Consider the following 22,778-nt stretch of genomic DNA (forward strand, 5'->3'; position numbering starts at 1 on the left):
TCTACTTACAAACTCAGCCATATTTCTAAATATGAGAGCAGCTCCATCCAATGTGGGATGTATGCCGTCTCTCCTAATCACACCAGGTCTTCCCCAGAAAGTCCGCCAATTGTCTGTGAAGCCCACGTCGTTTGCTGGACACCACCTGGACACCATCTGGTATATAAACAGATAATGAGTGACAATATTGGAAAAACGGTTGTATCTATCTATCTAGAAATACAACAAAATAAAGCTGAAATGATTAGTTGATTAATATATTAAAAAACTGATATGGAAAATTAATTGGCAATTGATAATCAATCACTTATTTAAGTTATTTCTTATTAACTTAAGAATGTCAAAATTCACTGGCTCTAGTTTCTCACATATGAATATTTGCTGGTTGTCTTCCAATATAGTGAATTAAATACCCTCTGTTAAAATGAAATCTGCAATTTCACTACTTTCTGACATGTTTTGAGGTGCATTATGTCTTTATTAGTCAACAGCAGAGAGATGACAGGAAATGCGATTAGAGAGAGACCAAGGAATGACATGCAACAAGGGTCCCCAACTCAAACTCAATTAGATTTATCAAGAAATTAAGCTGCAGATTAATCATTACTGAAGGCACTGAAGGTAATGATTAAGTATTTTTCACAGTGAAAAGTATGTGAAAACTACTTTTGCATGAGTTACATGAATGTACAATCATATTAACATCAATCTATCTTCAAACTGGACACTGAACAGACAAGGAAGGAATATGCGTATGAGTAATGAGGAGGAGAATGTATTTAGAGACATTTTTTCTCTGGGACAAAGGCCAATTTGAACTTTCAGAGAACTGGCAGCTTCACCAGTGAAGGAGGAGAGGGTTCTGCTGTGGGGACGGGCAACAAAAGTGATCCAGTAAAATACCAGAGAAAGATATGCATTAGAATGTAGAATAAATTAATGTACTATAGCCCTCACTGTGTATAAGCCGATGTGGGTGCTGTCCATGGTCCTGATTGGGATTTTGGACAAAGTTTACAGCTCTCATGTAGCATGTTGACCTACGACCTGCTGAAATATAAACCAGTGAATGATGCATTTTAATGTCCATCAACAATGACATGAAGAAAACACATCAATAAGACACCGTTTCTAAAATCAACTCAGCCTCTCCAATAGAAGTTTCTAGTTAGCTGAAAATATTCCCTGTGTTCCCAAGTACAAGAGAACATTCCTAATCACAGACAATAAAATGAAAGCAGAAGAAGAAAAGAAAATTTCGCTTGCAAGTCACCATTTTAATTAATCTCTTCTCAGTCTTGGTGGAATTAAATATTTCATTACAAAAAAAATGAGGAAGAGACATTCTTTAATTCACTTCAAACGGAATGGAGTTAGTAAGAAAGCTCAACTCCCAACTTGGCATCTGCCTTCATCCCGGCTCCTTCCACATGAGGAGATAAACAAAAACTCCAATGCTTTCATGCTGTACCGTCATGTGCCTCATCTGGTTTGATGCATCAGTAATGAAATACACAATAGGAGTTGAAATACTTCCTGCCTCTCATGCAATTCTCTCTGATTAAAGGCCTTTATTGATAAGCAGGGCATGTGGAGAGCCTAGGTGTTTGATGCTTACTTCATCAAAACATTTCTTCTGAGTCCTTCTGGAGGACAAGACATGCATAGTTTACACACTTGAAAGCTCACACACACGCACAAAGCATACAGGCAACGAAAACATCCAGACTGGCAGTGTTTGGTGGTATTGAGTGACAGTAGTTATATTTCTCTCTCCATTAAGAAGTGTAATGACTTTCATGCTAGTTAAAAATATGTTGTTACTTCTGTTATAACACTCCTCTCAGTATCAGAATGTATCTTCTATCTCCTGATTTGTTTCCAACATAATTAGTCTTTCTCAGTGAAAGTATTCCAACCACTTTGATTTCGTCGGGGGACAGGATGACAAGAGCATTGGACATCAACGCTGTTTGGTTCCCTTGATCATTCGAAGGCGAGGAAACTAAATTATCCTGATTTCTGAAGGTGTGAGAGGATGCAACTGACAATTGTACATAATGAAAAAAACATGAGGCGAAGCAGAAGAATCACTGATCAGAGAAAGGCTGCAGTAAAGCAGAAGTATTTACCTGCTCACTGTGAAACAGCACTGAGAGACTATAGCCCTGCTAGCTGTGGGGCTGTACTTAGGCACAGTGGTGCTTTGAGCTAAATGCTAATGGTAGCATTGCAACATGCTCACAATGAGCTGCCTTTTTCAGTCAGATACATTTTTTTGGAGCTAAACTCCAGTGTGCAGAAACTCTACTTTGTTCTAACGTGCTCACAATTACAATGCTAACATGCTGATGTCTAGCAGCATACTGTCCACCATGTTCACCATCTTAGTTTAGTGTCTTAGCATGCTAACATTTGCTATTAGTATTAAACATAAAGTACAGCTGGGGCTGATGGGAATGTCATGAGTGACCTGATGGTGGTGCTACATGAAAAGTTAAGGGATAACCAAAGTTATTTCAATTAATCTAAACATCCAAACCCATTGTTGCTGCCTTGACATTTCACTCAAAACCACAAATGTCAACAACATGGTGGCACTAAAAGTCAGTATCATGTCGTGGGGATTCATCATGTAGTGACCATGAATGTCTGTACAGAATTTTGTGCCCATTCATCCAGTAGATATTGGACAGGATAAGTGAAAACTTTGACTTGCTAGTGGCACCTGAGGAAAAGTGAGATGATCACCAAAGTCATTCGGATTCATCCTCTTGGAACAATGAATGTCTGTACAAAATTTGATGACAATGCATCCAACAGTTATAAAGATATTTCAGTCTGGATAAAAGTGGTGGACCAACACACTCACACTGCCATCCCTAGAGCCCTGCTGCTATTGTGAACAAAAAAGGAAATTTGAATATTTATAAGCATATAACTAGCTTGCTGGATAAAAAGCTGAATTTTCCGTAGGAGGAAAAACTCTTAAAGACCCATTTTGTGGATGTGAGTATGGGCTGGCAGACAAAAGAAACCGTGGGTGCTGGAAAGGGCAACTGGTGTACTTGTGTCAGCGGCATTGACACTGGGGAGATAAAGGTTGGGGGTGGCACATTGATTTCTGCTCTGATGTACGAACAGTTAGCCACAGCAAATTAATGTGACGCTGCGCAATCTGCCCCGCCTGTCTCCCATTACACAGGACTGGAGCCCTGACAAGCCACAGCTAATAGATAATGCATGTGAGGGAGTGAGATTGAAGGAAGGTGAAAAAAAGAAATAAAAAAAGAGCCAGTGGGGAGTGGTGTGAGCAAGTGAAATAAATTGCACAAGCAAAAATTGGGAACAGGAAGGTGCGCAAAGTGTCACGCAAATGAGGGAAGTGAAGAGAGAGAACAAGGGATCAAATAAGGAGAGTAGAAAGCAATAAAGCTGTGGTGAAGAGATGCAGGCTCGCTGTAAAGGGGGATGGAGATGGAGAAAGAGGCCTGAGGGCAGGCAGACAGGTCGATTGACGTTTACCTCAGACACATGAAGACACACGGTAAAACACACACACACATTAATACACAATAATACATAATGGTTTAAATTGGAGAAAGTTACATAGATGCACCCATGTATACACACACAGGTATAGATAGACATATATACATGCAGAAACACAAACATAACAAAAAAGACATACTGTATATACACACACACACACACACACACTCACACACATACAGACACAGATGCAGGGTGCTGATGCTCAGCCAGTGTTTGCTTACACACATTCCCTCAGAATGATTAATGTCTCTTTGCTCCACACACTGACCCACGGGGCACAGCAGACCAGTGGCTGAACACAATTTATTAAGTAGCACGAGTGTGTGTGTGTGTGTGTGTGTGTGTGTGTGTGTGTGAGAGAGTGCCGTGGTCGGAAAGGGAAGTCTGTATGCAGATCTTACATGCAGAGGGCTCTCCGTAGGGGTCTGGACATTCAAGGGTTTTCAATCTTCTGTAGAAGAGGGCAAACCAATGATAGAGACACAGAGACAGAGAGAGAGAGAGAGAGAGAGGAGGAAGAACTTGTGTAGAGACTGGATATAGCAGTGTTTCCATGGTGATGTCATCATTCTGTCTGGATATACCATCCTATATGGATGGATATATATATATATATATATATATATATATATACAGAAGTCACCTGTCTCACCTGGAGCTGACAGCCAGAGGGAGACAGACACATCACAGTGACAGACACAGAAGAGACAGAAAGAGAGAGAGAGTCAAAACCACATCACATTCACGGCATGTCTTGCTCGAGGCGCTGAACCTCTAAAACTGCTCCACTGCTTGGCTGCAACATGGCTGACCCTCAGCTCTGACGCTGAGGTATGAATGGGGCCTGTATTTATGTGTAACTAGGAAAGGATACACAATATATTAATTTCAATTGCTTGTACATAGCTGATTTAAGTTGTCTTTACTGGCAATATACAATAACAAAATAGATATTCATCCTACAGGTACAGTAAGCTATATGCATTTTATTTGGCTGTGTCCTAAATCACTCCATAGTTGCTATCTAGTGCTCTATATTTTCTTTTAAACCATTTTATTTAGGAGTCAAATTACAAACAGTTACAATTACACCATCAATATTTTTTATTTAAACACAAGGCTTTTAACAACAACTATATGATGGGATCATATTACATATGTTTTAGCTTCCTCACACTGACTGCCTGTTTGTTTAAGAATTGATTGTATGTTTCTTAAAGCATTGCCCTGCCAGGCACCTAGCTACATTACTGAACTGATAAATCCTTATGAACCTTCATGTAACCTGAGATTCTCGAGCCGTGGCTTATTAGCTTTCTCAAAGTCGAGGCTAACAACCAGGGCTGATCGAACCTTTTCTGTCAAGGACCCAAGACCCTGGAACGATCTGCCAGAGAAGATCTGCTAAGCTGAGTCTGTGTGCTCTTGTAATTACCTCTAAAATCACACTTTTTGCACATAACTTGCCCTGGTTTTAGTTAATTAATCTCTCTCTATTTTATTCAGTGGTTTCTATCCACTGTGTTTTAAGTCTGTCTTGTTTAATTTTTGTCTTATTTTGTATTTTATAGCACCTTGTAACTCCTTGTAACTTGCTTTATAAATAATGTTTATATTATTATTATAATTATTATTATTATGAAAAAAATCCTAAAATGAGACAACCAAGGTATCCTAAGATTAAGTACTGTACAGGCAATGCAAAATAAGTGATTTTTATCAACAAAAGATTGTCAAATAGGGAATGCAGGGACCAAGTTGGGCAATAGCCAGTTCAAGTCTCATATCCAAACTGGAAATAATCTTTATAACCTTAAAGATAACAAATTACATGTAGAATTTGAAATTTCATAAGTTTACTGATGAGGAATTCTTGGTGTAAAATGTACAGTATATAATACCCTCAAAATTTGTACCATGGACGAAAAAAATAAAATTTATAGCACTACTGTAATGTACTATGTACATTACTTTTGATCAAAATTCATGCAATGAAATGTTTTGTGAAAATTACAGTACTGCAACAACTGTGAGTGATGATACAAAATGATGACATTCCTCAAGTGTCTTAAGATCACAATTTACTGTACAGCTTACTATAAAGTACTGAGTGTTTATTATATTGTGCATAGTGCCCAAGGGAGTGACACATAACCAGTGTCTGGAGGTTTTTTTTTTAATCCTGTCATGTACAGGAAGTCATGCTTGTCATATCTGTAGTTTGTTTGGAATGCAGAGATGGAAAGGAGATTGCACAAGACGATGATGCAACAGGCAACAATGTTGTGAGGTCAAAGACAGAGTCGTCAGCTTGCATAAGTAATATCTGATGTTGAATTTTCTTTCTAAAACTTTAAGAAAAGCTTTAGGAATGTACTCCTTTGAAAAAAAAAAAGTTATTGTGGTTAGCTTGAAACATCATCCAGCTCAGGCTAGCTGGATGATGTTTCAAGCTAACCAAATAGACACAGTTTGACAAGCCCGACTGCTTTTATCTTTTTTGTTGATTTAGCTAAAGCTTTCATCAAGTAAGGATTACAAAAAGGGATTCTAGTAACGATGCAAATGCCTGGTAATGGACACTGAGGCCATGTCATTTGAATGTCTTTGCTGCCCTCTTCTTGACAGACCAACCAGAAATCCATACACCAAATAGGTGCAGAGAAAAGAAGAAAAGATGAACAAAGTAGAGGACAATTGAAGAAAGCTCATATTCTGAAAGCAGTGAGGGCACTGTCATATCATTTCATCACCCTTGGAAAAAAAAGTGTCATACCAGTTTCAGTAGCAGGAGATAAGTGACAATACAGAGCAGGAGATAGAATCTGCGTCACTGTGGTCTGCCACAGGCCCGCACTGGAGATGTAAGAAGTGAGGTTTTCAAGCTTTTGGCAAGGATTGCTGTACAAGACAAAGAAAAAATAGAATCGTCAGGCCATACAAGTCCTCCTGTCATCATATACTTCACAACGCACAGGGTGATCCTGAGTTATCCGGAGGGACAGCAGAGAGATACTGTAAGCTTTTGCACACTGTGGCAGCAGCAAGAAAACATAGTGAAAATGACAAAACAACATTTAAAAGTCTTCCATTAAATCTCAGGTTCCTGACAGGGTTTGGAATAGATTTTTTGATAATGATAGTGTGACTGTATATATTTTGTATGTGGTCTTTTTCTTGAGAGTTTCCTATTTCCAGCAATGTTTTTTATAATAATAAAGATTATACTAAGAGTTAACTGCGTATTTAAATGTAATTCTTTAACCTTATTTTCAGTTAAGAGGAGTAAAGAGGAGCAACAACCACATTGTACCTTGACATTCTGACCAATGTGGTTTAACCAAGAAATCAGTCAGTTGGTCAGTGTCAGAGGCTGAGGCTGACTCAAAAGCAAGCCTCAAAATCCAACTGTTCATCTGAAACTGGTAAGGTGCAAATGTAATAGGTTACTGTGAAAGTTATATATATTTTCTCTCTGAGCTTTATCATAGTCTCATTATCCTGATTGTTATCCCAATACTGTAAATTGCATGGCCATAAGGCTGTATTTGAAATTGTTCCTTTTTCTTCACAATTTACAGTATCTTTAGTAGTTTACCACAGGCCTTTGCATTTACACCTGGTATTAATAAGCCTTCATGTTATCTCAATTCTGCCTGCATTGTAATCAAGTGACAACTACCACGGCTTAACGCTGAAACCAGTGGTGTAAAGTGTAATGCCACTGCCAGCCATTAGATGCTGGCTCCAAAAAACCCCTGGCTCGAATCGACTGAAATTCAAAAAGCATCAACTTCTAACTAGAAATACTGAGTCAATCATCTTTTTCAAAGAGATTATAGTCTCAGTTGTTAAATTCGGGCCCTCTAATAAGTGTTTGGAAATTACTGGTCTGTGCTGTCCATGGCTCCAGGACTCACACTGAGTCAGACTATTGTTACAATATTTCTGTAAGTTTAATGTTACTTGATTACGATATCTGCTAAAGTAGCTAACATTAGCCCAAGTGTGCACTGCTTGGTGCACACTCTTTCAGTAAGCTAGCTTTGGTCGCTTCGGTCCAAGGTAGTGGGCCGTGTTTCCAGAGTGTGAAAGATATCTCCCCACATTTCTTAATTTGCCCTGGCTCCAAATGAAAAAGATGGCACCAACCATAAACAGCAACTGAGTAACATCACATCTCATTATATCCAAACAGTTTGGGATTGTGATCAGGGGCTGGTTTCACAGATATTTTAGATTGGTCTGTTGTGTTAGGCCAGTCTTAATTTTGCTCATAGATTAGTCTAATGCAATTAGACCATCTCACCGAAAAAAAATTTCAAAGCCAAATATTAGACACCTTACCCCCTGGCTAATTCAAGCCTGAAACCCATGTTACCATAGTAACAATCAGTGACACCTACTGACCAGTTATACCCAACAGCAAAAAAGAGGAAAACATGGCACATAATTTGAGGTTTGCTAACATTGTTATGGAGCGAGCAATGAGAAGGGAAAGAGCTTTTAGAGACTGCAGTAACCTACTGGAAATATACAGCAATGAGGACATCGTCAGTCATTTTTGTTTGCCCAAGGAAATTATCCTGAGCCTGACTGAAGAATTAGCAGAACTACTGAGCCCTGCCATATTAAGAAGCCACAGCATCCTGCTACAGGTTTGCACTGCGTTGAGATTTTATGCAACAGGAAGCTTCCTAAATATTGTTGGTGACACTGTGGGTCTCACAAATCTTCAGTGTCACGAGTTGTACTCAGGGTATAGAGGGCTCTTTCAAATAAGCTCCCTCAGTTTCCAAACTAACCTGGTGAGCTAAATAAAATCTAAAGTGGGTTCTTCAGTATTGCAAGGTTTCCCAACATTGTAGGAGCTATTGATGGGACACGTCAGAATTCAGGTGCTGTCAATTGATGAACATCTGTTTTTAAACAGGAAAGGATATCACAGCCTAAACATTCAGGCTGTCTGTGATCCCGATCTCCAGTTCCTCAACTCATGACTCATGAATATTATGGAACTCTGAACTTTACCTCACCATCATCATTGATGGAGTCCTGTTGGGGCACTCTGGTTACCCTCTGTAACCATGGCTCGTTACTCCCTCCCTGAACCCTACTACATGTGCCCAGAGGAACTACAATGCAGCTCACGGTTCGACTCATAACACAGTAGAGAGGGCCTTTGGAGTACCAAAGAGGCATTTTCACTGTCTTCATAGAGAACTGCGGATGCCACCTGACAGAGTCTGCTACATCATCTGTGCAACTTGGCAAGGTATCTGACAAAAACAGGCTATTTTAATTGCAATCTGTTTCAAATATTAAATGCTTGATTATCAATTAATGCTACAACTACTGTATAATCAAGATTGTTTACTTCACTAATCATAAGGGATCTCCGGCTTAATGACCCAGAAGGAGAAGATATCAGAGATGAATATTGGAATGAAACTATAGAGGACATACAAGATTCAGAAGAGCAGAATGGAACTGGTTGATACGTACAACAGATGTATGTTGACAGACTTTTCTTTGCCTTAAATCACAACTAAAAATCCCATGAAACTGAGCCACTTTGCTGCCTGCCTCCCCTGTCCATTCAGTTACATAAAGAAATTAAATAAGTAACAAATATAATATAGTCTCAGTTTACAAGACAATTAACATACATTCATCCAATAAATTATTCTGATGACTTAATAAATAATTACTCAGTTAAAACCTCAAAATCAATTAGCAGTTGAGTACTAACAGAGAAAACTCTTCAAATAATCTGACAAAAGAAATATAGCACTGCATTCTGAGTAATTCATGTTAAGACTTGCCTAAATTACAGAAACTACTAAGTATTAGAAGCACACAACATAATTATTAACTGCATTTCCAACTTCAATTTATATTGCTGAGGTTTTAAGACCTGGATTTCAAGCAGCAATTTTCTTTCTTCAAGTTGGAGATTTTGGCATTGTTTGTTCAACACCATGGACAGAGCTGCACTAGTTCTCTCCTACATTAAAGGGCAGACCTCTCCAGTCAGACCGGCTGCAGCTGACTCTGTCTCCCCATCTCTTGTCCTCTCTCCTCTCTGATCAGCTGGCTCCCTTTCTCTTGCTCCCTGCCTCTCCTCCTCTGCTGTCTCATTCAGACCGTTCAAAGAAAAATAAAGCACCACTTTATTCTGAGGCCCATGTTATAGCTTTTGTTGACATGTAACTTGCCGGTAGCTTCCTCATAGGCTATATCGTTAAATCATCAACTAGCTACCGGCTCAACATTAACATACCAAAACCACCATCACAAAGTAAAACTTTTTTTTTTTTGACTGATGTTACCATCAAAACAATCGCTACTTCTAGAGACATTCCTAATCTATATTTATCTGTGTTCTCCTCTTGGCTGTCTTTGGCCTCTGTCTCTCCCTCTTGACGTGGTGAGCTGCTCTCAGCGCCAGCACTTGGCGGTGTGGGGAGGGGGGCCCGGTAGTTGCGCCTCTGTTGACTCCACGTACGCACATGAATGGTAGGGCCAGTGTAGGGGCAGTATGGGGATGTGACAGGGTCAGGGGTCAGTGGGCACAAAAGCAGCGACAACAATGCTGGAAAATTTTGAGGACAAGTTAATAGACCAAGTCTGCAATTACCCGTATCTGTACAATGTGTCATGGCCACTGCACAGTGACAGGTATGCTTGAAATAACAGTGGTAGCCTCCTCGAGTGTCGCCATATTTATTTTTTAAATCATACATCTTCCTCTTCTTCTTCTTCTATGTGTTGTTTTACATCATGCAAATCCAGAAGTTCTATTTATATCTTTAGTTCTCTGGTGTGCCCTCTAACACTAACACTAACACTGTTTACATTTGTTGCAATTTTTCCCTATCAGGTTTTTTTTAATTGTTACACTCTTCGATATATTTTCCCAGTAAAATGTCCTTGTAACTATTCTTCCAAAAGAAGAATACTTATATACTTTGAAAAAAGTCTTAATTCACCAGAATTCATTGTACTGTAGTCCTGCTTAAGATAGTCAAGAACTAAACTGATCTGTGCAACGGGAGTATTTGGATCTAACTATTTGTTATATCTAAGCCATAGTCAAAGTCTGTCTTTGTGAAACCAGCCCCAGATCTCAGTATGCAAATTGGATAGGCATAAGCAATGCCATGGAAAGGTTTCATTCATCTTTAAATCACTTTTTGTAAGGCAAGACTCACTAGCTACTGCTGCTACTTGTAGCTTTTGCCAGACTTTACTGGGTGGATTTTTGCCTTAAGAAATGTGGACTGCATTTACACCTGGCTGAGATCCGATCACAGTGTGAGCCAGACCACCTCCAGATATGGTCTAGTCAATGTTATCACATTGTGATCCTATTGCGTTCTCCATGCATTTACACCTGGTATTAACATGTGTTTTTCCTGATCCAGGATATCCAGACACAGATGTTAATACCTTGTGTAAATGGGGTCTCACTGTGGAATGTTACATGATAACAAATAGTCATGTATGGTGAAAGCCCAGGAAAAGCTAAGTGGAGCTTTGAAATAGTACTATTTAAACATAGTAATGTAATGTCTAGATATAATATCTCTCATATTAAAACAGCTGTTCAAAATAACTGCTCAAACAAACATATAAACATAGAAGAAGAACAGAGTAATCAGTATGAGTAGTGAACACACCACATATCAAAAACCAAAGATTATCCACAGAAAAGATAATTAATTGTTGAAAGCTCTGGGACTGACAATCTGTGAGAGTGCAGAGTAGAAACACTAAACAGTAGCTGTGTAGCACCAAACAATGAGCCTAATAATATATAGATAATGAATGCCTTAATGAAATAAATTAAAGGATTACCACTTTATTGGATCCGTGGTCTTTTCTCATTTTCGTTTTTTTTTCTAAACTAAGAAATGTAACTGAAACATATATTTTAAATATACACACACATACATATATTTAAAAGCTGATAATTAGACATAAGAATATTACATTTTTTAAACTAATATTGTGTTATCTTAAATTTACACTGTATGTTTACAGAGTGAATAATTTGCTTCATCGTGAACTGAAATAGAATTGAATAGGCTGAGAACATGACAATCTGCCATTAATGCCAGTCAAATGTGACTGCAGCCCTCTAGAGGGTTTATCAGTGATGTCCATGTCTGTGCTGTACATCTGCCTGCATGTCCTCAGGCAAAAGAACAACATCACAATCGATGATTACCACAAAATGAACCACTGTCAAGAGGCAGTGGCAGAGATGTCCATTAGCTTTCCTCTGCTGTACTCCACACATCCAAATTGGGAGACCACACATGCATGCACAATCGCATACACAAGGCTAATACATAATTCATAGTAATATAACAAATGATGTATAGTTCTCGGGGTGCTTCTGACAATGTGTAATAATGGAACTACAGTCGCAGACAAATCTGCACATAAACAAATGATCAGGATTGTCATGAATAGAATGTATGACGCTGCAGGCGCCCTGACATCTGTAGGATGGCAGATGTAAGAGATGATTTGGTGCGGGGGTAATTGCATTGATGTCATAAGAGAGAGATTGCTGCATATGCCTGCGTGTGTGTGAGTGGCTGGTGATGGGGGGGTTGTAAATTTGAACTGAATTATACCCCATTTCATTCATGTTGGTGAAGTAACATGATTGTAGCCTTAGGATTTTTATTAACCCTTATGTAGCCATGTAAGCTTTTCACAGTTAAAGCAAATTCAGCCTTTTAGTTCAGATTTAGGGAGAACGTTCCTCAGTCATTTTCCCCACCCAGATTTCCCAAGTTAGTTCAAGAAAATCATTCTTCCATTTTTAGATTATTATCTGGCTCTGGGGTCATTGTGACAAATGACCTTTTTTAACAAAATAGTGCCACGTACAAAGAAGCTACAGTAACTGAACTCAGACCAACACATTGAATGAATGGGGTCCTTGAAATGGGTTGCCAATTGGGAATCCAAGTGGTTGTGTTGTGAGGCACACGAGCCTGACATAAATACATACCACAAATAAACTAATAAGCTCCACACTATCTCAGCAAAAATGCTGCCCTTCTCAATTGTATCTTTGCATTGTTTGAAGCTAAATTGTAGAACATTACTTGTTGCAGTAATGTTTCATAAGGTGGTCCCACAAAGAACATAAATCCTAATTAATGAGCAGCTCCACATTATGGACTGTACCCGCCATGTTCCGTCAGAGTCCAAACAACTTCCAGTTTTATTGATGTCAGATTAAACTCCCAAGTGGGCAGTGACATATGCGGAAATGCTGTAGTGGACCTGGGTGACGGGTTTGACCAGTGTCCAACAGTCCAATACAAATGGATCCAACATGGGTTGAACAAACATGCGTCTGCTGACTGAAAGTCATTTTTTGTGCATTCCTGATTGTGTTTCCACCACTTATGAGGAAACGGTGAAGATTTGGTAAATACAACGTATTTGATAACATTAGAAAATGACTGTTGTATGAAATGTACAGTAAGTCAAGTTGTTCTTTGTATTTACTCTTGTGCAAATAATGTTTGATATGTTTGAATGATAACCGTAAAACACTCAGCAGATCACTACTTTGGAGACAGGCGTCTCTGTATATCTCCTCTATCTATTTCTGTTTTGGTACATAATGAAATTGGCCATTATGTTTCTCTTGTGTTCACTTGCATTATCTGTAATTCACACACTCACATTTTTGTTTTTTTTTTACTTTTCTGTATTTGAACTACAGAACTATTCAAGTTATGAATATAACTAACTTGTTTTCATATCAACACAACAAATGTGCACTCATCATCCTGATTGATACTAGTGGTAATCAGTGTCTGCTTACTACAAAATTAAGCTGTATAATTTTTAGCAGCCACGCATGCAGCAAACTGCACCCCAACAGTTTGCAGACGACGGTAACTGTAACAGGCTGACAGTAACCAAGACTTCTTCCCAACTATGTTCTCCACCTTCTTCTGGTGGGATCCCAAGATGTTACCCGCCCAATGCAAGATATTTCATTCTTCAGTATGTTTTGTCTCTGCAGTGGGTCTCCTTTATGGTCTCAGTTTCCACAGGGAAGTGTTGTAATCATCTCAACTAGGTCCCTTCAGTGCAAAGGAGCAGTGGTTCTAGTCTGGACTCCTGCCCTGACACATTAACAGGAGCTAATTTTGGCTGCTTATATTGACTACTACAATAAGAACTTGCCCAACATAGTGCCTGAATCTTTGCCGACTGCAACCCAGTTCGTCTTTATCTTGCCCTCTCTCATAAACAAGACCCCGAGATGCTTGAACACCTTCACTTGGGGCAGCAACTCCAACCCAAGGGAGGTGATCACAGTTTTCCAGCAGTGTACCAGGGCCTCAAACTTAGAAGTGCTGCTTCTCACTGTCTCAAAGTGCATGCTGAAGGTCAAGGTCTATTAATAACTTAACTACATCATCAGGAAAAAGCAGAGATGCAGATGTTTTCCACTCCTGTCTCCACTGCTGGCTGCACCTAGAGATTATGTCTATAAAAATCACAAACAGAATTGATGACAAGGTACAGCCTTGGAAAAGCCCAACTCCCACCAATGATACAAGTGCATCAGAAGAGATCACCATTCAGTCACCATTAGTGGGAATCTAATTCAGCTTGCCCCTTTTGCAAAATGGTAATATACTGTGACCCTGCATGTGGCCTCTGCGCATAGTACCACAATTAACTCAAATTAACACACCTTTTTTTCTCACATCTGTGCAACACAAAAAGATATCCAATAGGATACTGCAAATCTTATAACTGGACCTGCTTTGATATAACATTCAATACCACTGATTTCATATTTTGAAGTCTTAAAGTAAAGAAATGTGTTCCTTTCGCACCTTGCAGCCAATTTTTTCCAGTGGCCACTCACGGTATTGCAGCGAAAAAGGATTTTCCCCATAGACCACCATTGTAAAAGAGATGCCTGTAAAACTGTTGACAGGATGCCTCGAACTGCAAACAAGGTCAATTATGACTCTTTCTATTATGAACTTTTGATCTATGGAGATTTTATGTTTGTAAAACTTTCCTCAAGCCGAGAAAAGCGATTTAAAAATCTGTGACGTCATCACAATGTAAAGTGTATAGGCCGAGCAGGAGCTCGCGGGCGGGGCCAGCGAGGGGAAACACTACTGTGCACATTCAGTGGGCTGCACAACGCGGAAGCAAACCTGGAAGCTAGAAAGTTTTTTTGGCGTATGCACCAGGCGAGCAATTCCTATAGGACTGAATGGGCGCCATTTTTAGTCCAGTATCCAGCTCTTATGATACAGTGATGCTCTGGCTCAAAATGACATCACACAAGCAAGATGGCATCTCCTGGAAAGGAGATATTTTGGCTTCACTTTTGCATAGCGGTAGGAAGTGGAGACATGTTGTCCATATTTATATACAGTCTATGTATCAGACTGGTTAACCAGCAGCCATAAAGTTCTGTTAACTAATAAACAAGATGACCAACAGCCACAAATGGACGTTATGACATGGATACTTCATTTCCATGGTAGAAAGCAGAAGACGTCAGATAACATGAGTCAGATACAGCTTCTCTCTCTCTGTCTCTTTGGTCGCTAGTTTCATCTCTGATGGTTAAATGTCTCTGTGGCTGTTGTGTGAATTTATCTCCTTAATCAGAATGCAGCAGAGATCATATAATGTGCTGTAGGTAGTTTGCTTGTTGAAGTTTACAGTGAGCTGTCTGGAGTCACTCATTCATTCCTTTGGAATTGATCCAGTTTTTAATTGAGTGGTTGTTCAGTCACCTGTTGCTGTTGTGTGATTAGTGAATGAGTGTGCAGGAGGTCTGGCTGCTTGCTTGTGACAGTTTCTTCAGTCTGTTTTTAAGCTAAGCCTTGTATTGAGTAATAAGCTTAAAGTAACTAGAATAGCAAGGGTTAACATGTCAGCTTTGTCAACTTTGTAGACTATATTTTGTATGTCGTGCATATAGATAAGAGTGTGTAAGTCATGTATTTGATACATGCATTAATACTTTTTGTGAACCTACACTTTTAGATCTATGAATGTTTTTAGTGTTCAGTCTTTCTAATATTCAGCACTGATCTGAACCTGTATCAGATTATAAACTTTGTGGTACTTTATATATTACTGTATACTAAGAAAATAGATAGGAAACACGTGTAAATCATGTGATATGTTGTCTGTTTCTGATGAGAACATAAATCTGTTGTCACAATAGAACAATACTATAAATCTGAATTTCACTTTGTTGATAAAATGATTGTTTTTGAAAGCAAATTGTTTTATTGGCATATAAAATTGCCCCCCACCCCTCTGATTTCATCAGGTGGGGGACGATGATGTGTATGATGCAGTTTGTTGTATGATTCCATGTTGGATGTCCTCCTGTCCTCCCCACTTTTTTGAGTCACCAGCCACCACTGCTTTGATCATAGTAATACCTTTATCCCACTGTGATCCAAAATTGTAATGTACTGTACTTTTGCACTCTCAGAGATAATCCCAACATTTGGAGACACACTGGTAGTTAACGAGAGATTTGTCCTGTGAGTCAGATTTCTTCCTGCACCGCTGTCCTTCTCTTTCAGTACGGATTACTCCCAATTGTGAAACCCTGATGATGACTTGCGTCCTCAAGTCCTCACTTTTTAGGCTAATACCCGCAGAGAGAATCTCTCCACAACTGATAGTGTGAGAGAGGGGATAACAAATGAATGTTATTAGAGGAGAGAGAGCAGGAGAGCTGCAGCTTTGGAGGACAGATTAGCAGTAATGCCAGGTCATTTCTGCACGTGGCTATTAGACTCTTGCAAGACCTCAGTGGGAAAATGAAAGTGCAGCATAATTACCTGAGTCAGATCGCTAAGAACTTCCAGCCTGGCAGACCACAAGTTTGGAACGCAGAGGAGAGAGTTCAGTGTTCTATCTTGCTAATGACCATAATCAATCATTTATCATATACAGAATCAAAGACTGCAGACGGTTTGATTCTGTAGTAATTTAGTTTAAGAAGCTTTAGCCACCAGAAACGATTGGCAGGGAGCTGATGCAGGGAAGACAGTGAGCCAAATACGTTTCAAAGCAAAGAAATGATTCTCATTCGCATAACTTTCAGCTGCCACACAAACGGATATGATCTATATGTAAAGCATGCTGGCTGCACTCTGGCCCTGCTTGAGAATTATTTTGGGGATCAATTCTTTTTATTCTTTTCTTAAGAATTCATATCTTACCAAGGACAAGTAGGAATCCAATTTCCTTGTAATTCTAGAACTCGCACATGCTCGCAGGCACCCACACAGAAAATGCATTAACACTTGAATTTGAATGCAGGCAAGCAAACAAATACATGTATCTTAAAGCCATTACTGTGAGGTTGTACAGTATAGATTGTGTAGTGTAAAATGGCATTCCGGATTCTCAAGGATTTGGATCAGGAATGTGTACATTTTTACAGTACAAGATGTTGGACAAAACCACTGATAAACCAAATGTTCAGAAACACTAACGGCCACATAATACAGCGCTTATGTTCGAACATCTGCAGTAGGTACTGTAAGGCCCATATCAGTGGATTTGTGTTTTTCTGGTCTGGAAGCACAAGACCAAATTTGTTTACTTCATTAATATTTAACCAAAACCACAATCTGTCTTTACCAAAGTGCTTCTGTTACCTAAACCTAACCACATGCAGGACAGAGGACCCAAACCCTGATCTCCAATATATGTCAATATCCTGTGCTTTGTACACCCAACATACAGCTCTTCCTACGCTCAAAAAAATATTGCCTTTGAGCAGAATCTAGGCAGCAAATACATTTCCTCAAAAACATATTAGCCATAAACTAATTAGCCATATATAAGCATCATTTCTTGGATTTGGATTACTCTTGAGAAAGTGCTGCATAAACACTTCAAGGTCATGTAGTCTTTGAAAGAGGGAAAATCACCGGGCATCATTTACATGTTCACTTCCCTGACATGCAAACCTTATTTAAACGATCAACATTATTTTCTCAGCTTCTCTCAAAGTTGGAAGTTAGCTTAATTTTAGATGATTAATAATGAGATTCATACTGACACGAATAAATAAGCACTGAAAAACAAAACAATATAAGCCGTTCAGCTGCTTCAATATTACCTTCGATACACCCAGTACCCTCAGTAAAGATGAGAGCTTGATGCAATGACCAAAGTCAAACTAAACTGTTGTGATGGACAAATCTACCCAGCACATTTTTTAAAATTAATAAAAAATAAAAAATTAATAAAAGCATTGTTATCTCTCTCATGTGTAGTTTGACTGAACAGGGCAGCATCAGTCTTGTGTGTTACTTAGGCCAGTAGCTGTTCATGCATTGCCGATGGCCTCAGTGGTCCACACATTGTACATTCACATTGCAAGAAGGAAATTGAGGTACCCTTGGGCAACAAGGGGTTCTGGGTATGACCAACAGGGAAGAGACTTCAGGATACCAGGCATCTCCCAACTAGTCTGTGAATACTCGGGACCTCCCTATCAGGACAGGGTATTTAAAGATAATTTTTGCCAAATTTGGGAACCAAGGACTTTCAGTGTGTGTCTGTGCGTGCCTTTTATTGTTAGTGGTGGAGTCCACCATTCCCGTACTGGATTCAGCTACCTGCCTACACATTGGGGAGTCAAAGAAAATTATGCATTCATGTAATCGAGTGTTACTGTTTTTAATTTTATTCAATTGACATCAGCCTCACTGTTTTCTGTTCACTCTCTTTATACTGTATCAGAGATGTATTAAGTTACTGCTGATACAGACCCAAACATTTCTACTGCTGCTGATTCACATTAAAAGTGTTTCAACTGGCAAAACACAGATTGGCTTTTATTTTGAAGCAGCCACAGGAAATGCAACGTATTTGTCACAGAGGTTAGTGCTGGCAGTGAGCTGTAGCTCAGGAGGTAGAGCGGGTCGTCAACTAATGGGAAGATCGGCGGTTCAATCCCCGGCTCTTCCAGTCTGCATGTTGAAGTGTCCTTGGGTAAGATACAGAACCCCAAATTGCTTCTGATCACGCCAATGGCTTTGCCACACACTCACCCTGTGTGTGAATGATTAGATTCCTCCTGATGAGCAGGTTGGCACCTTGCATGGCAGGCTCTGCCATCAGCATATGAATGTGTGTGTGTGTGAATGGGTGGATGTGTGTTAAAGCACTTTGAGTGGTTGGAAGACTAGAAAGGCACTATATAAATGCAGTCCATTTACCATCATTCATCAAAAAACGTGTCCACAAAACAAGATAAGATTTTTAGATTTAGCAAAGGAGTGGTCACAGAGAGCTGTTAGATGAAGAACTGCAGCTCCTCAGCAAGGTAACAAACTTAACTCTACCCTGATATTGTGTGGAAAAACTACTCACACTGTGTGCAGCATGAAATTGCTGTTGCAATTACTTTTGACTGACTTCTTATTAAAACATTAGTTTTTGGTTGCGCTCTGAAGTGGTACACCGGTTGCTCCTTGGCTGTATTTCTGATGAAGTAGCTGCTCAAGGAGTATTTTGCTGTGTTATTAACCCACACTTCCTGTTACCAGGACAGAAATCTTAATGATTACAACTTTAACGTCAACACTGGACTTCCATAGTAATGCTTACCTTTTATACTAAAATGGCAACGTACAGTTAAGCTGTGTGACAAAAAGATTTTTTAGAATGAGTGTGAATAAAGCAACGTACAAATCTGTAATGAAGTTATTATCTTAGGTAAGCACTATAGAGGTGGTCATCGGCTCATATATAACCACCACTTGGACACATTCAAACTGGTGAGACGATGCTGAAAAAGAAAAAGGTCAAATGATTTTGCATAATGGCATTGTTTCTTCTACCACAAAGATAGCATACTTTTATCTCACAATTATAAAAATGTACAGTTTGAATACATACCATTGCATGATTAGTTATCTGCAGTTCTGTGTTTAAAATGAAACTTCATTATGAAGATATGGAGAGCTAGAACTTTAAATTCACAGGAAAGTAATCATCCCTGTTTCCTGTGAAGAGGTGAGGGAAAGGGTTGGAAAAGTTTGCATAAAGGCTTTGAGCTGACATGACAAGAGTCACTTTATATATTCAGCACAGACAACGTCAGAGAAAACACAACGGTAAGAGCTTATCAGATAAAACCTCATCTCATAGCGATCACTACTTGGCTTATATGGAGGGAGATTTCCATTCATTAATCTAAATTATGCATCAGTGATTTTTATTGATTTTATTTGCCTAATTATTATTATTGCAGAGTTGTACAGTTTGACAGTATAACAGTGATGGAGAAGACAGGATTGGTGATCTTACTGTCTCTAGGTTAGTACATCACATAATCATACACAGTCCTACTTAATGGATTATTGTTCACTCACTAAATTACCATGTGTGAATATGTTTTTCAAACTTCTGACACTGAATTAATTTCCTTTCAGCGTTATTGACACTTTCATCATGTGCTATCAGGGAATACTACCATGTGCAGCTGTTGAAAACCTGGACCGAAGCTCAGAGTTATTGTAGAGAGAATTTTGCTGACCTGGCAACCATAGAGACTGAAGAGGATTGGGAAAAAGTGAGAAAACTATTTGACAACTCTACTAGACATATATGGATAGGACTTTATGATGATATTAACGGCTGGAGGTGGTCCATGGACAATACATATCTCTACAATGGTGGCGACACTACACTTGGAGACTGGTTTGCTTTAGCAGTGAACAGCCACCAAAGTGCTGAGCATTGTATAGAAATATTCAAGGGCACACTATATGACCAGAGATGTGAGAAATCACGAAGACCAGTGTGCTATGATGGTAAGCATACACTTTTTTTGACAATATTTTTCATAGTTTAGAAAGTATGTAAAATCAAAGATCACTGTCAGCCAATTCTGTCGAATGCTTTATGAACATGTCACATTTACTATATTTTCTACATCGCTGAAAGTGGTCCATGAAATAGCTATGCTGTATAATTTCAGAGACCTCCAAAACATACATCGCAGTTACGACTCCTATGACATGGTCGTCAGCTCAGAGTCACTGCAGGAAGAAATACACAGACTTGACCGGCATGAGAAACCAGCAAGAAAAGGAAGCGATCATGAGCGTGATTGATGATCAACCGCATTGGATTGGTTTGTCCAGAGATTCTTGGAAGTGGTCTGACCACAGTAGCTCTTTGTTCAGAGCCTGGTGGACTGACGAGCCCAACAATGAAGGTGGAAGAGAATTTTGTGCATCCAATTTTAAGCAAGGGTGGGCTGATATTCCTTGTGACTACAAAAGTCCATTCATTTGTTCAGGTAAGCATCCACATTTCATTTCAACAAATTATCCAGTTTTTAATTCAAAATGTTTTATTTTCATTTTATGTCTTTCGTTGGCTGTTTTAGGAGGAGTTTGACATTTCAGGGGAATATGCTTATTTTCTTTATTGCTGAGAGTTTGATGAGAAGATTGATACCACTCGTACATGACACCGGTATCAATGTTCTCCTGTAACTCTGTGCAACAATTTGAATATGCATATTTCTCAAAATGTCTAGCTATTCCTTCAAATTTTTGGATCTACAAGTAGTTGCTGCTTATGCCGCACTAAAAGCACATGAATTTTATCCCTTATTCTGCAGTGAGTCCCACAATGAAGCTGTTGAAGGTTGTGCTAAAACCTGAAAGGTCTGTGGACCTGAATGATCCCCAAGTGCAGGAAGCTGTTCTGAAGCAGGTCAGTCTCATTCTTCCTCTGGATGATATGGTTAAAAACACAAATAAATCAGATAGACACACTGCTTAATCCATTCCTTACACTGTTGGTCTTGTGTTTTTATTTTTGAAAAAGTTCAAATCAGACACCACTATCCAAACATCATATATATGGAATATCGCTCATACTGCAGCACCATGCACAACACTTTAACATGTGGAGAAATTCAAAGCTTGACAGACCTGCCATGCCTGGTTACGTTTGCAGAGCTAGGATGCAAAGCTGTGACTATTCAGGGGAGGGTTTTATTGAACAGTCACTTGTAGAATGTAAACTTTTCCTCTGGCTGTTTAAATCATGACATTTACAGAAACAATGCCATGGCCTCAGTGTCCTTAACTGTAGCTTTAGTTTGTTTAAGTTTCAGAAGTTGGGAGCTCCATCTTCCAATTCCAACTGTGTTGAAACTTAGATTATATTTTTTTTTAATTGAACAAAATGTTTTGATTGACAGTTCACATTTGCTTGGCCTGACAATTTAGGAACAGCCACAGAAAATCTTATGGAAAAACACTAACACTAGCAAATATTACATTGTTATCAACAATAAGTGTTATCTGTCTTGTAGATGGAGAAACATATGAGAGACCAGGGAATCCAGAAGTTCAGACTGAGCTGGAGGAAGCAACCAAATGGAGAAATCTTCAATAAGAGAGAGGCTCAACTATAAATGCTGTCTATTACTTGTTTGTTTGTTTTTTTTAATACAAACAATTATTCATCCAATGCATTCATTTAGACTTAGCAAAAACACATTTCTTGGTATTCTTTACTTCTAATTCATATGCAGATTAATGATGATGAATAGTGGTGAAATATAATTTGACAATTTATGTTTTGAAATAGATTTGATAAGGCTGGCACAACAGAACTGTTATGTAAGGAAACACCAATATAATAACAGCGCGATAAACAATAATTAAAGCGCCACTTAAACAAACAAAAAGTACATAATTGGTGTAGATAACTGTTTTGCTGTGTGATTCACCTGCCTGTTTACTTGTGCAGGTGATCGTTTGTACAACTGGGAACACCTGTGGGTGTTCCCAGGTTATTTAAGTCCTGGCTGCAGCTCAGCTCACTGTCTCTCGGACTCGCTGCCACTCACTCCCTGGTTTGCTTCAGTTATGCTGTTTTAGTTTATGCTAATGTTTTGTTTTGTACCATACAACACCCACACACATCCTCCACTCATGCACATCATACACTACTGGCTCTACTGATTTCCACACTCCATATTGTGAATATTTAGTTAGCTTTTTAATTTGGTTTAATTTAGTTAAGTTGAGTTAATAAACTTATTTTCTGTTAAAACTAAGCATGGTTTGTCTCCCGTTTTGTTGTGGTCAAAGAGCGGGTTCATAACATATGTATCTGTGCACTTGTTAAATAAA

General features: G+C 39.0%; 1 protein-coding gene across 1 annotated transcript; it reads left to right on the plus strand.

Moving 5' to 3' along the window:
* The first annotated feature begins 18,833 nt into the window (after positions 1-18,833).
* LOC122969938 (secretory phospholipase A2 receptor-like) lies at positions 18,834-22,778 on the plus strand. The gene is made up of 5 exons (XM_044335986.1): positions 18,834-19,935; positions 20,052-20,432; positions 20,600-20,923; positions 21,251-21,345; positions 21,953-22,778. Exons 1-5 carry the CDS (start codon positions 19,899-19,901, stop codon positions 22,052-22,054), a joined length of 939 nt encoding a protein of 312 aa, XP_044191921.1. The 5' UTR covers positions 18,834-19,898; the 3' UTR covers positions 22,055-22,778.

Source organism: Thunnus albacares, chromosome 19 (assembly GCF_914725855.1).
Source record: "Thunnus albacares chromosome 19, fThuAlb1.1, whole genome shotgun sequence".
In the NCBI taxonomy this organism is placed as follows: domain Eukaryota; kingdom Metazoa; phylum Chordata; class Actinopteri; order Scombriformes; family Scombridae; genus Thunnus; species Thunnus albacares.

What these genes read in the sequence shown, in the direction of transcription:
- LOC122969938 (XM_044335986.1), top strand. Translation starts at nt 19,899, where the DNA reads ATGGAGAAGACAGGATTGGTGATCTTACTGTCTCTAG. An exon ending in GGTGATCTTACTGTCTCTAG is followed by an intron (nt 19,936 to 20,051) that starts GTTAGTACATCA and finishes ATTTCCTTTCAG; the next exon opens with CGTTATTGACACTTTCATCA. An exon ending in AAGACCAGTGTGCTATGATG is followed by an intron (nt 20,433 to 20,599) that starts GTAAGCATACAC and finishes GTATAATTTCAG; the next exon opens with AGACCTCCAAAACATACATC.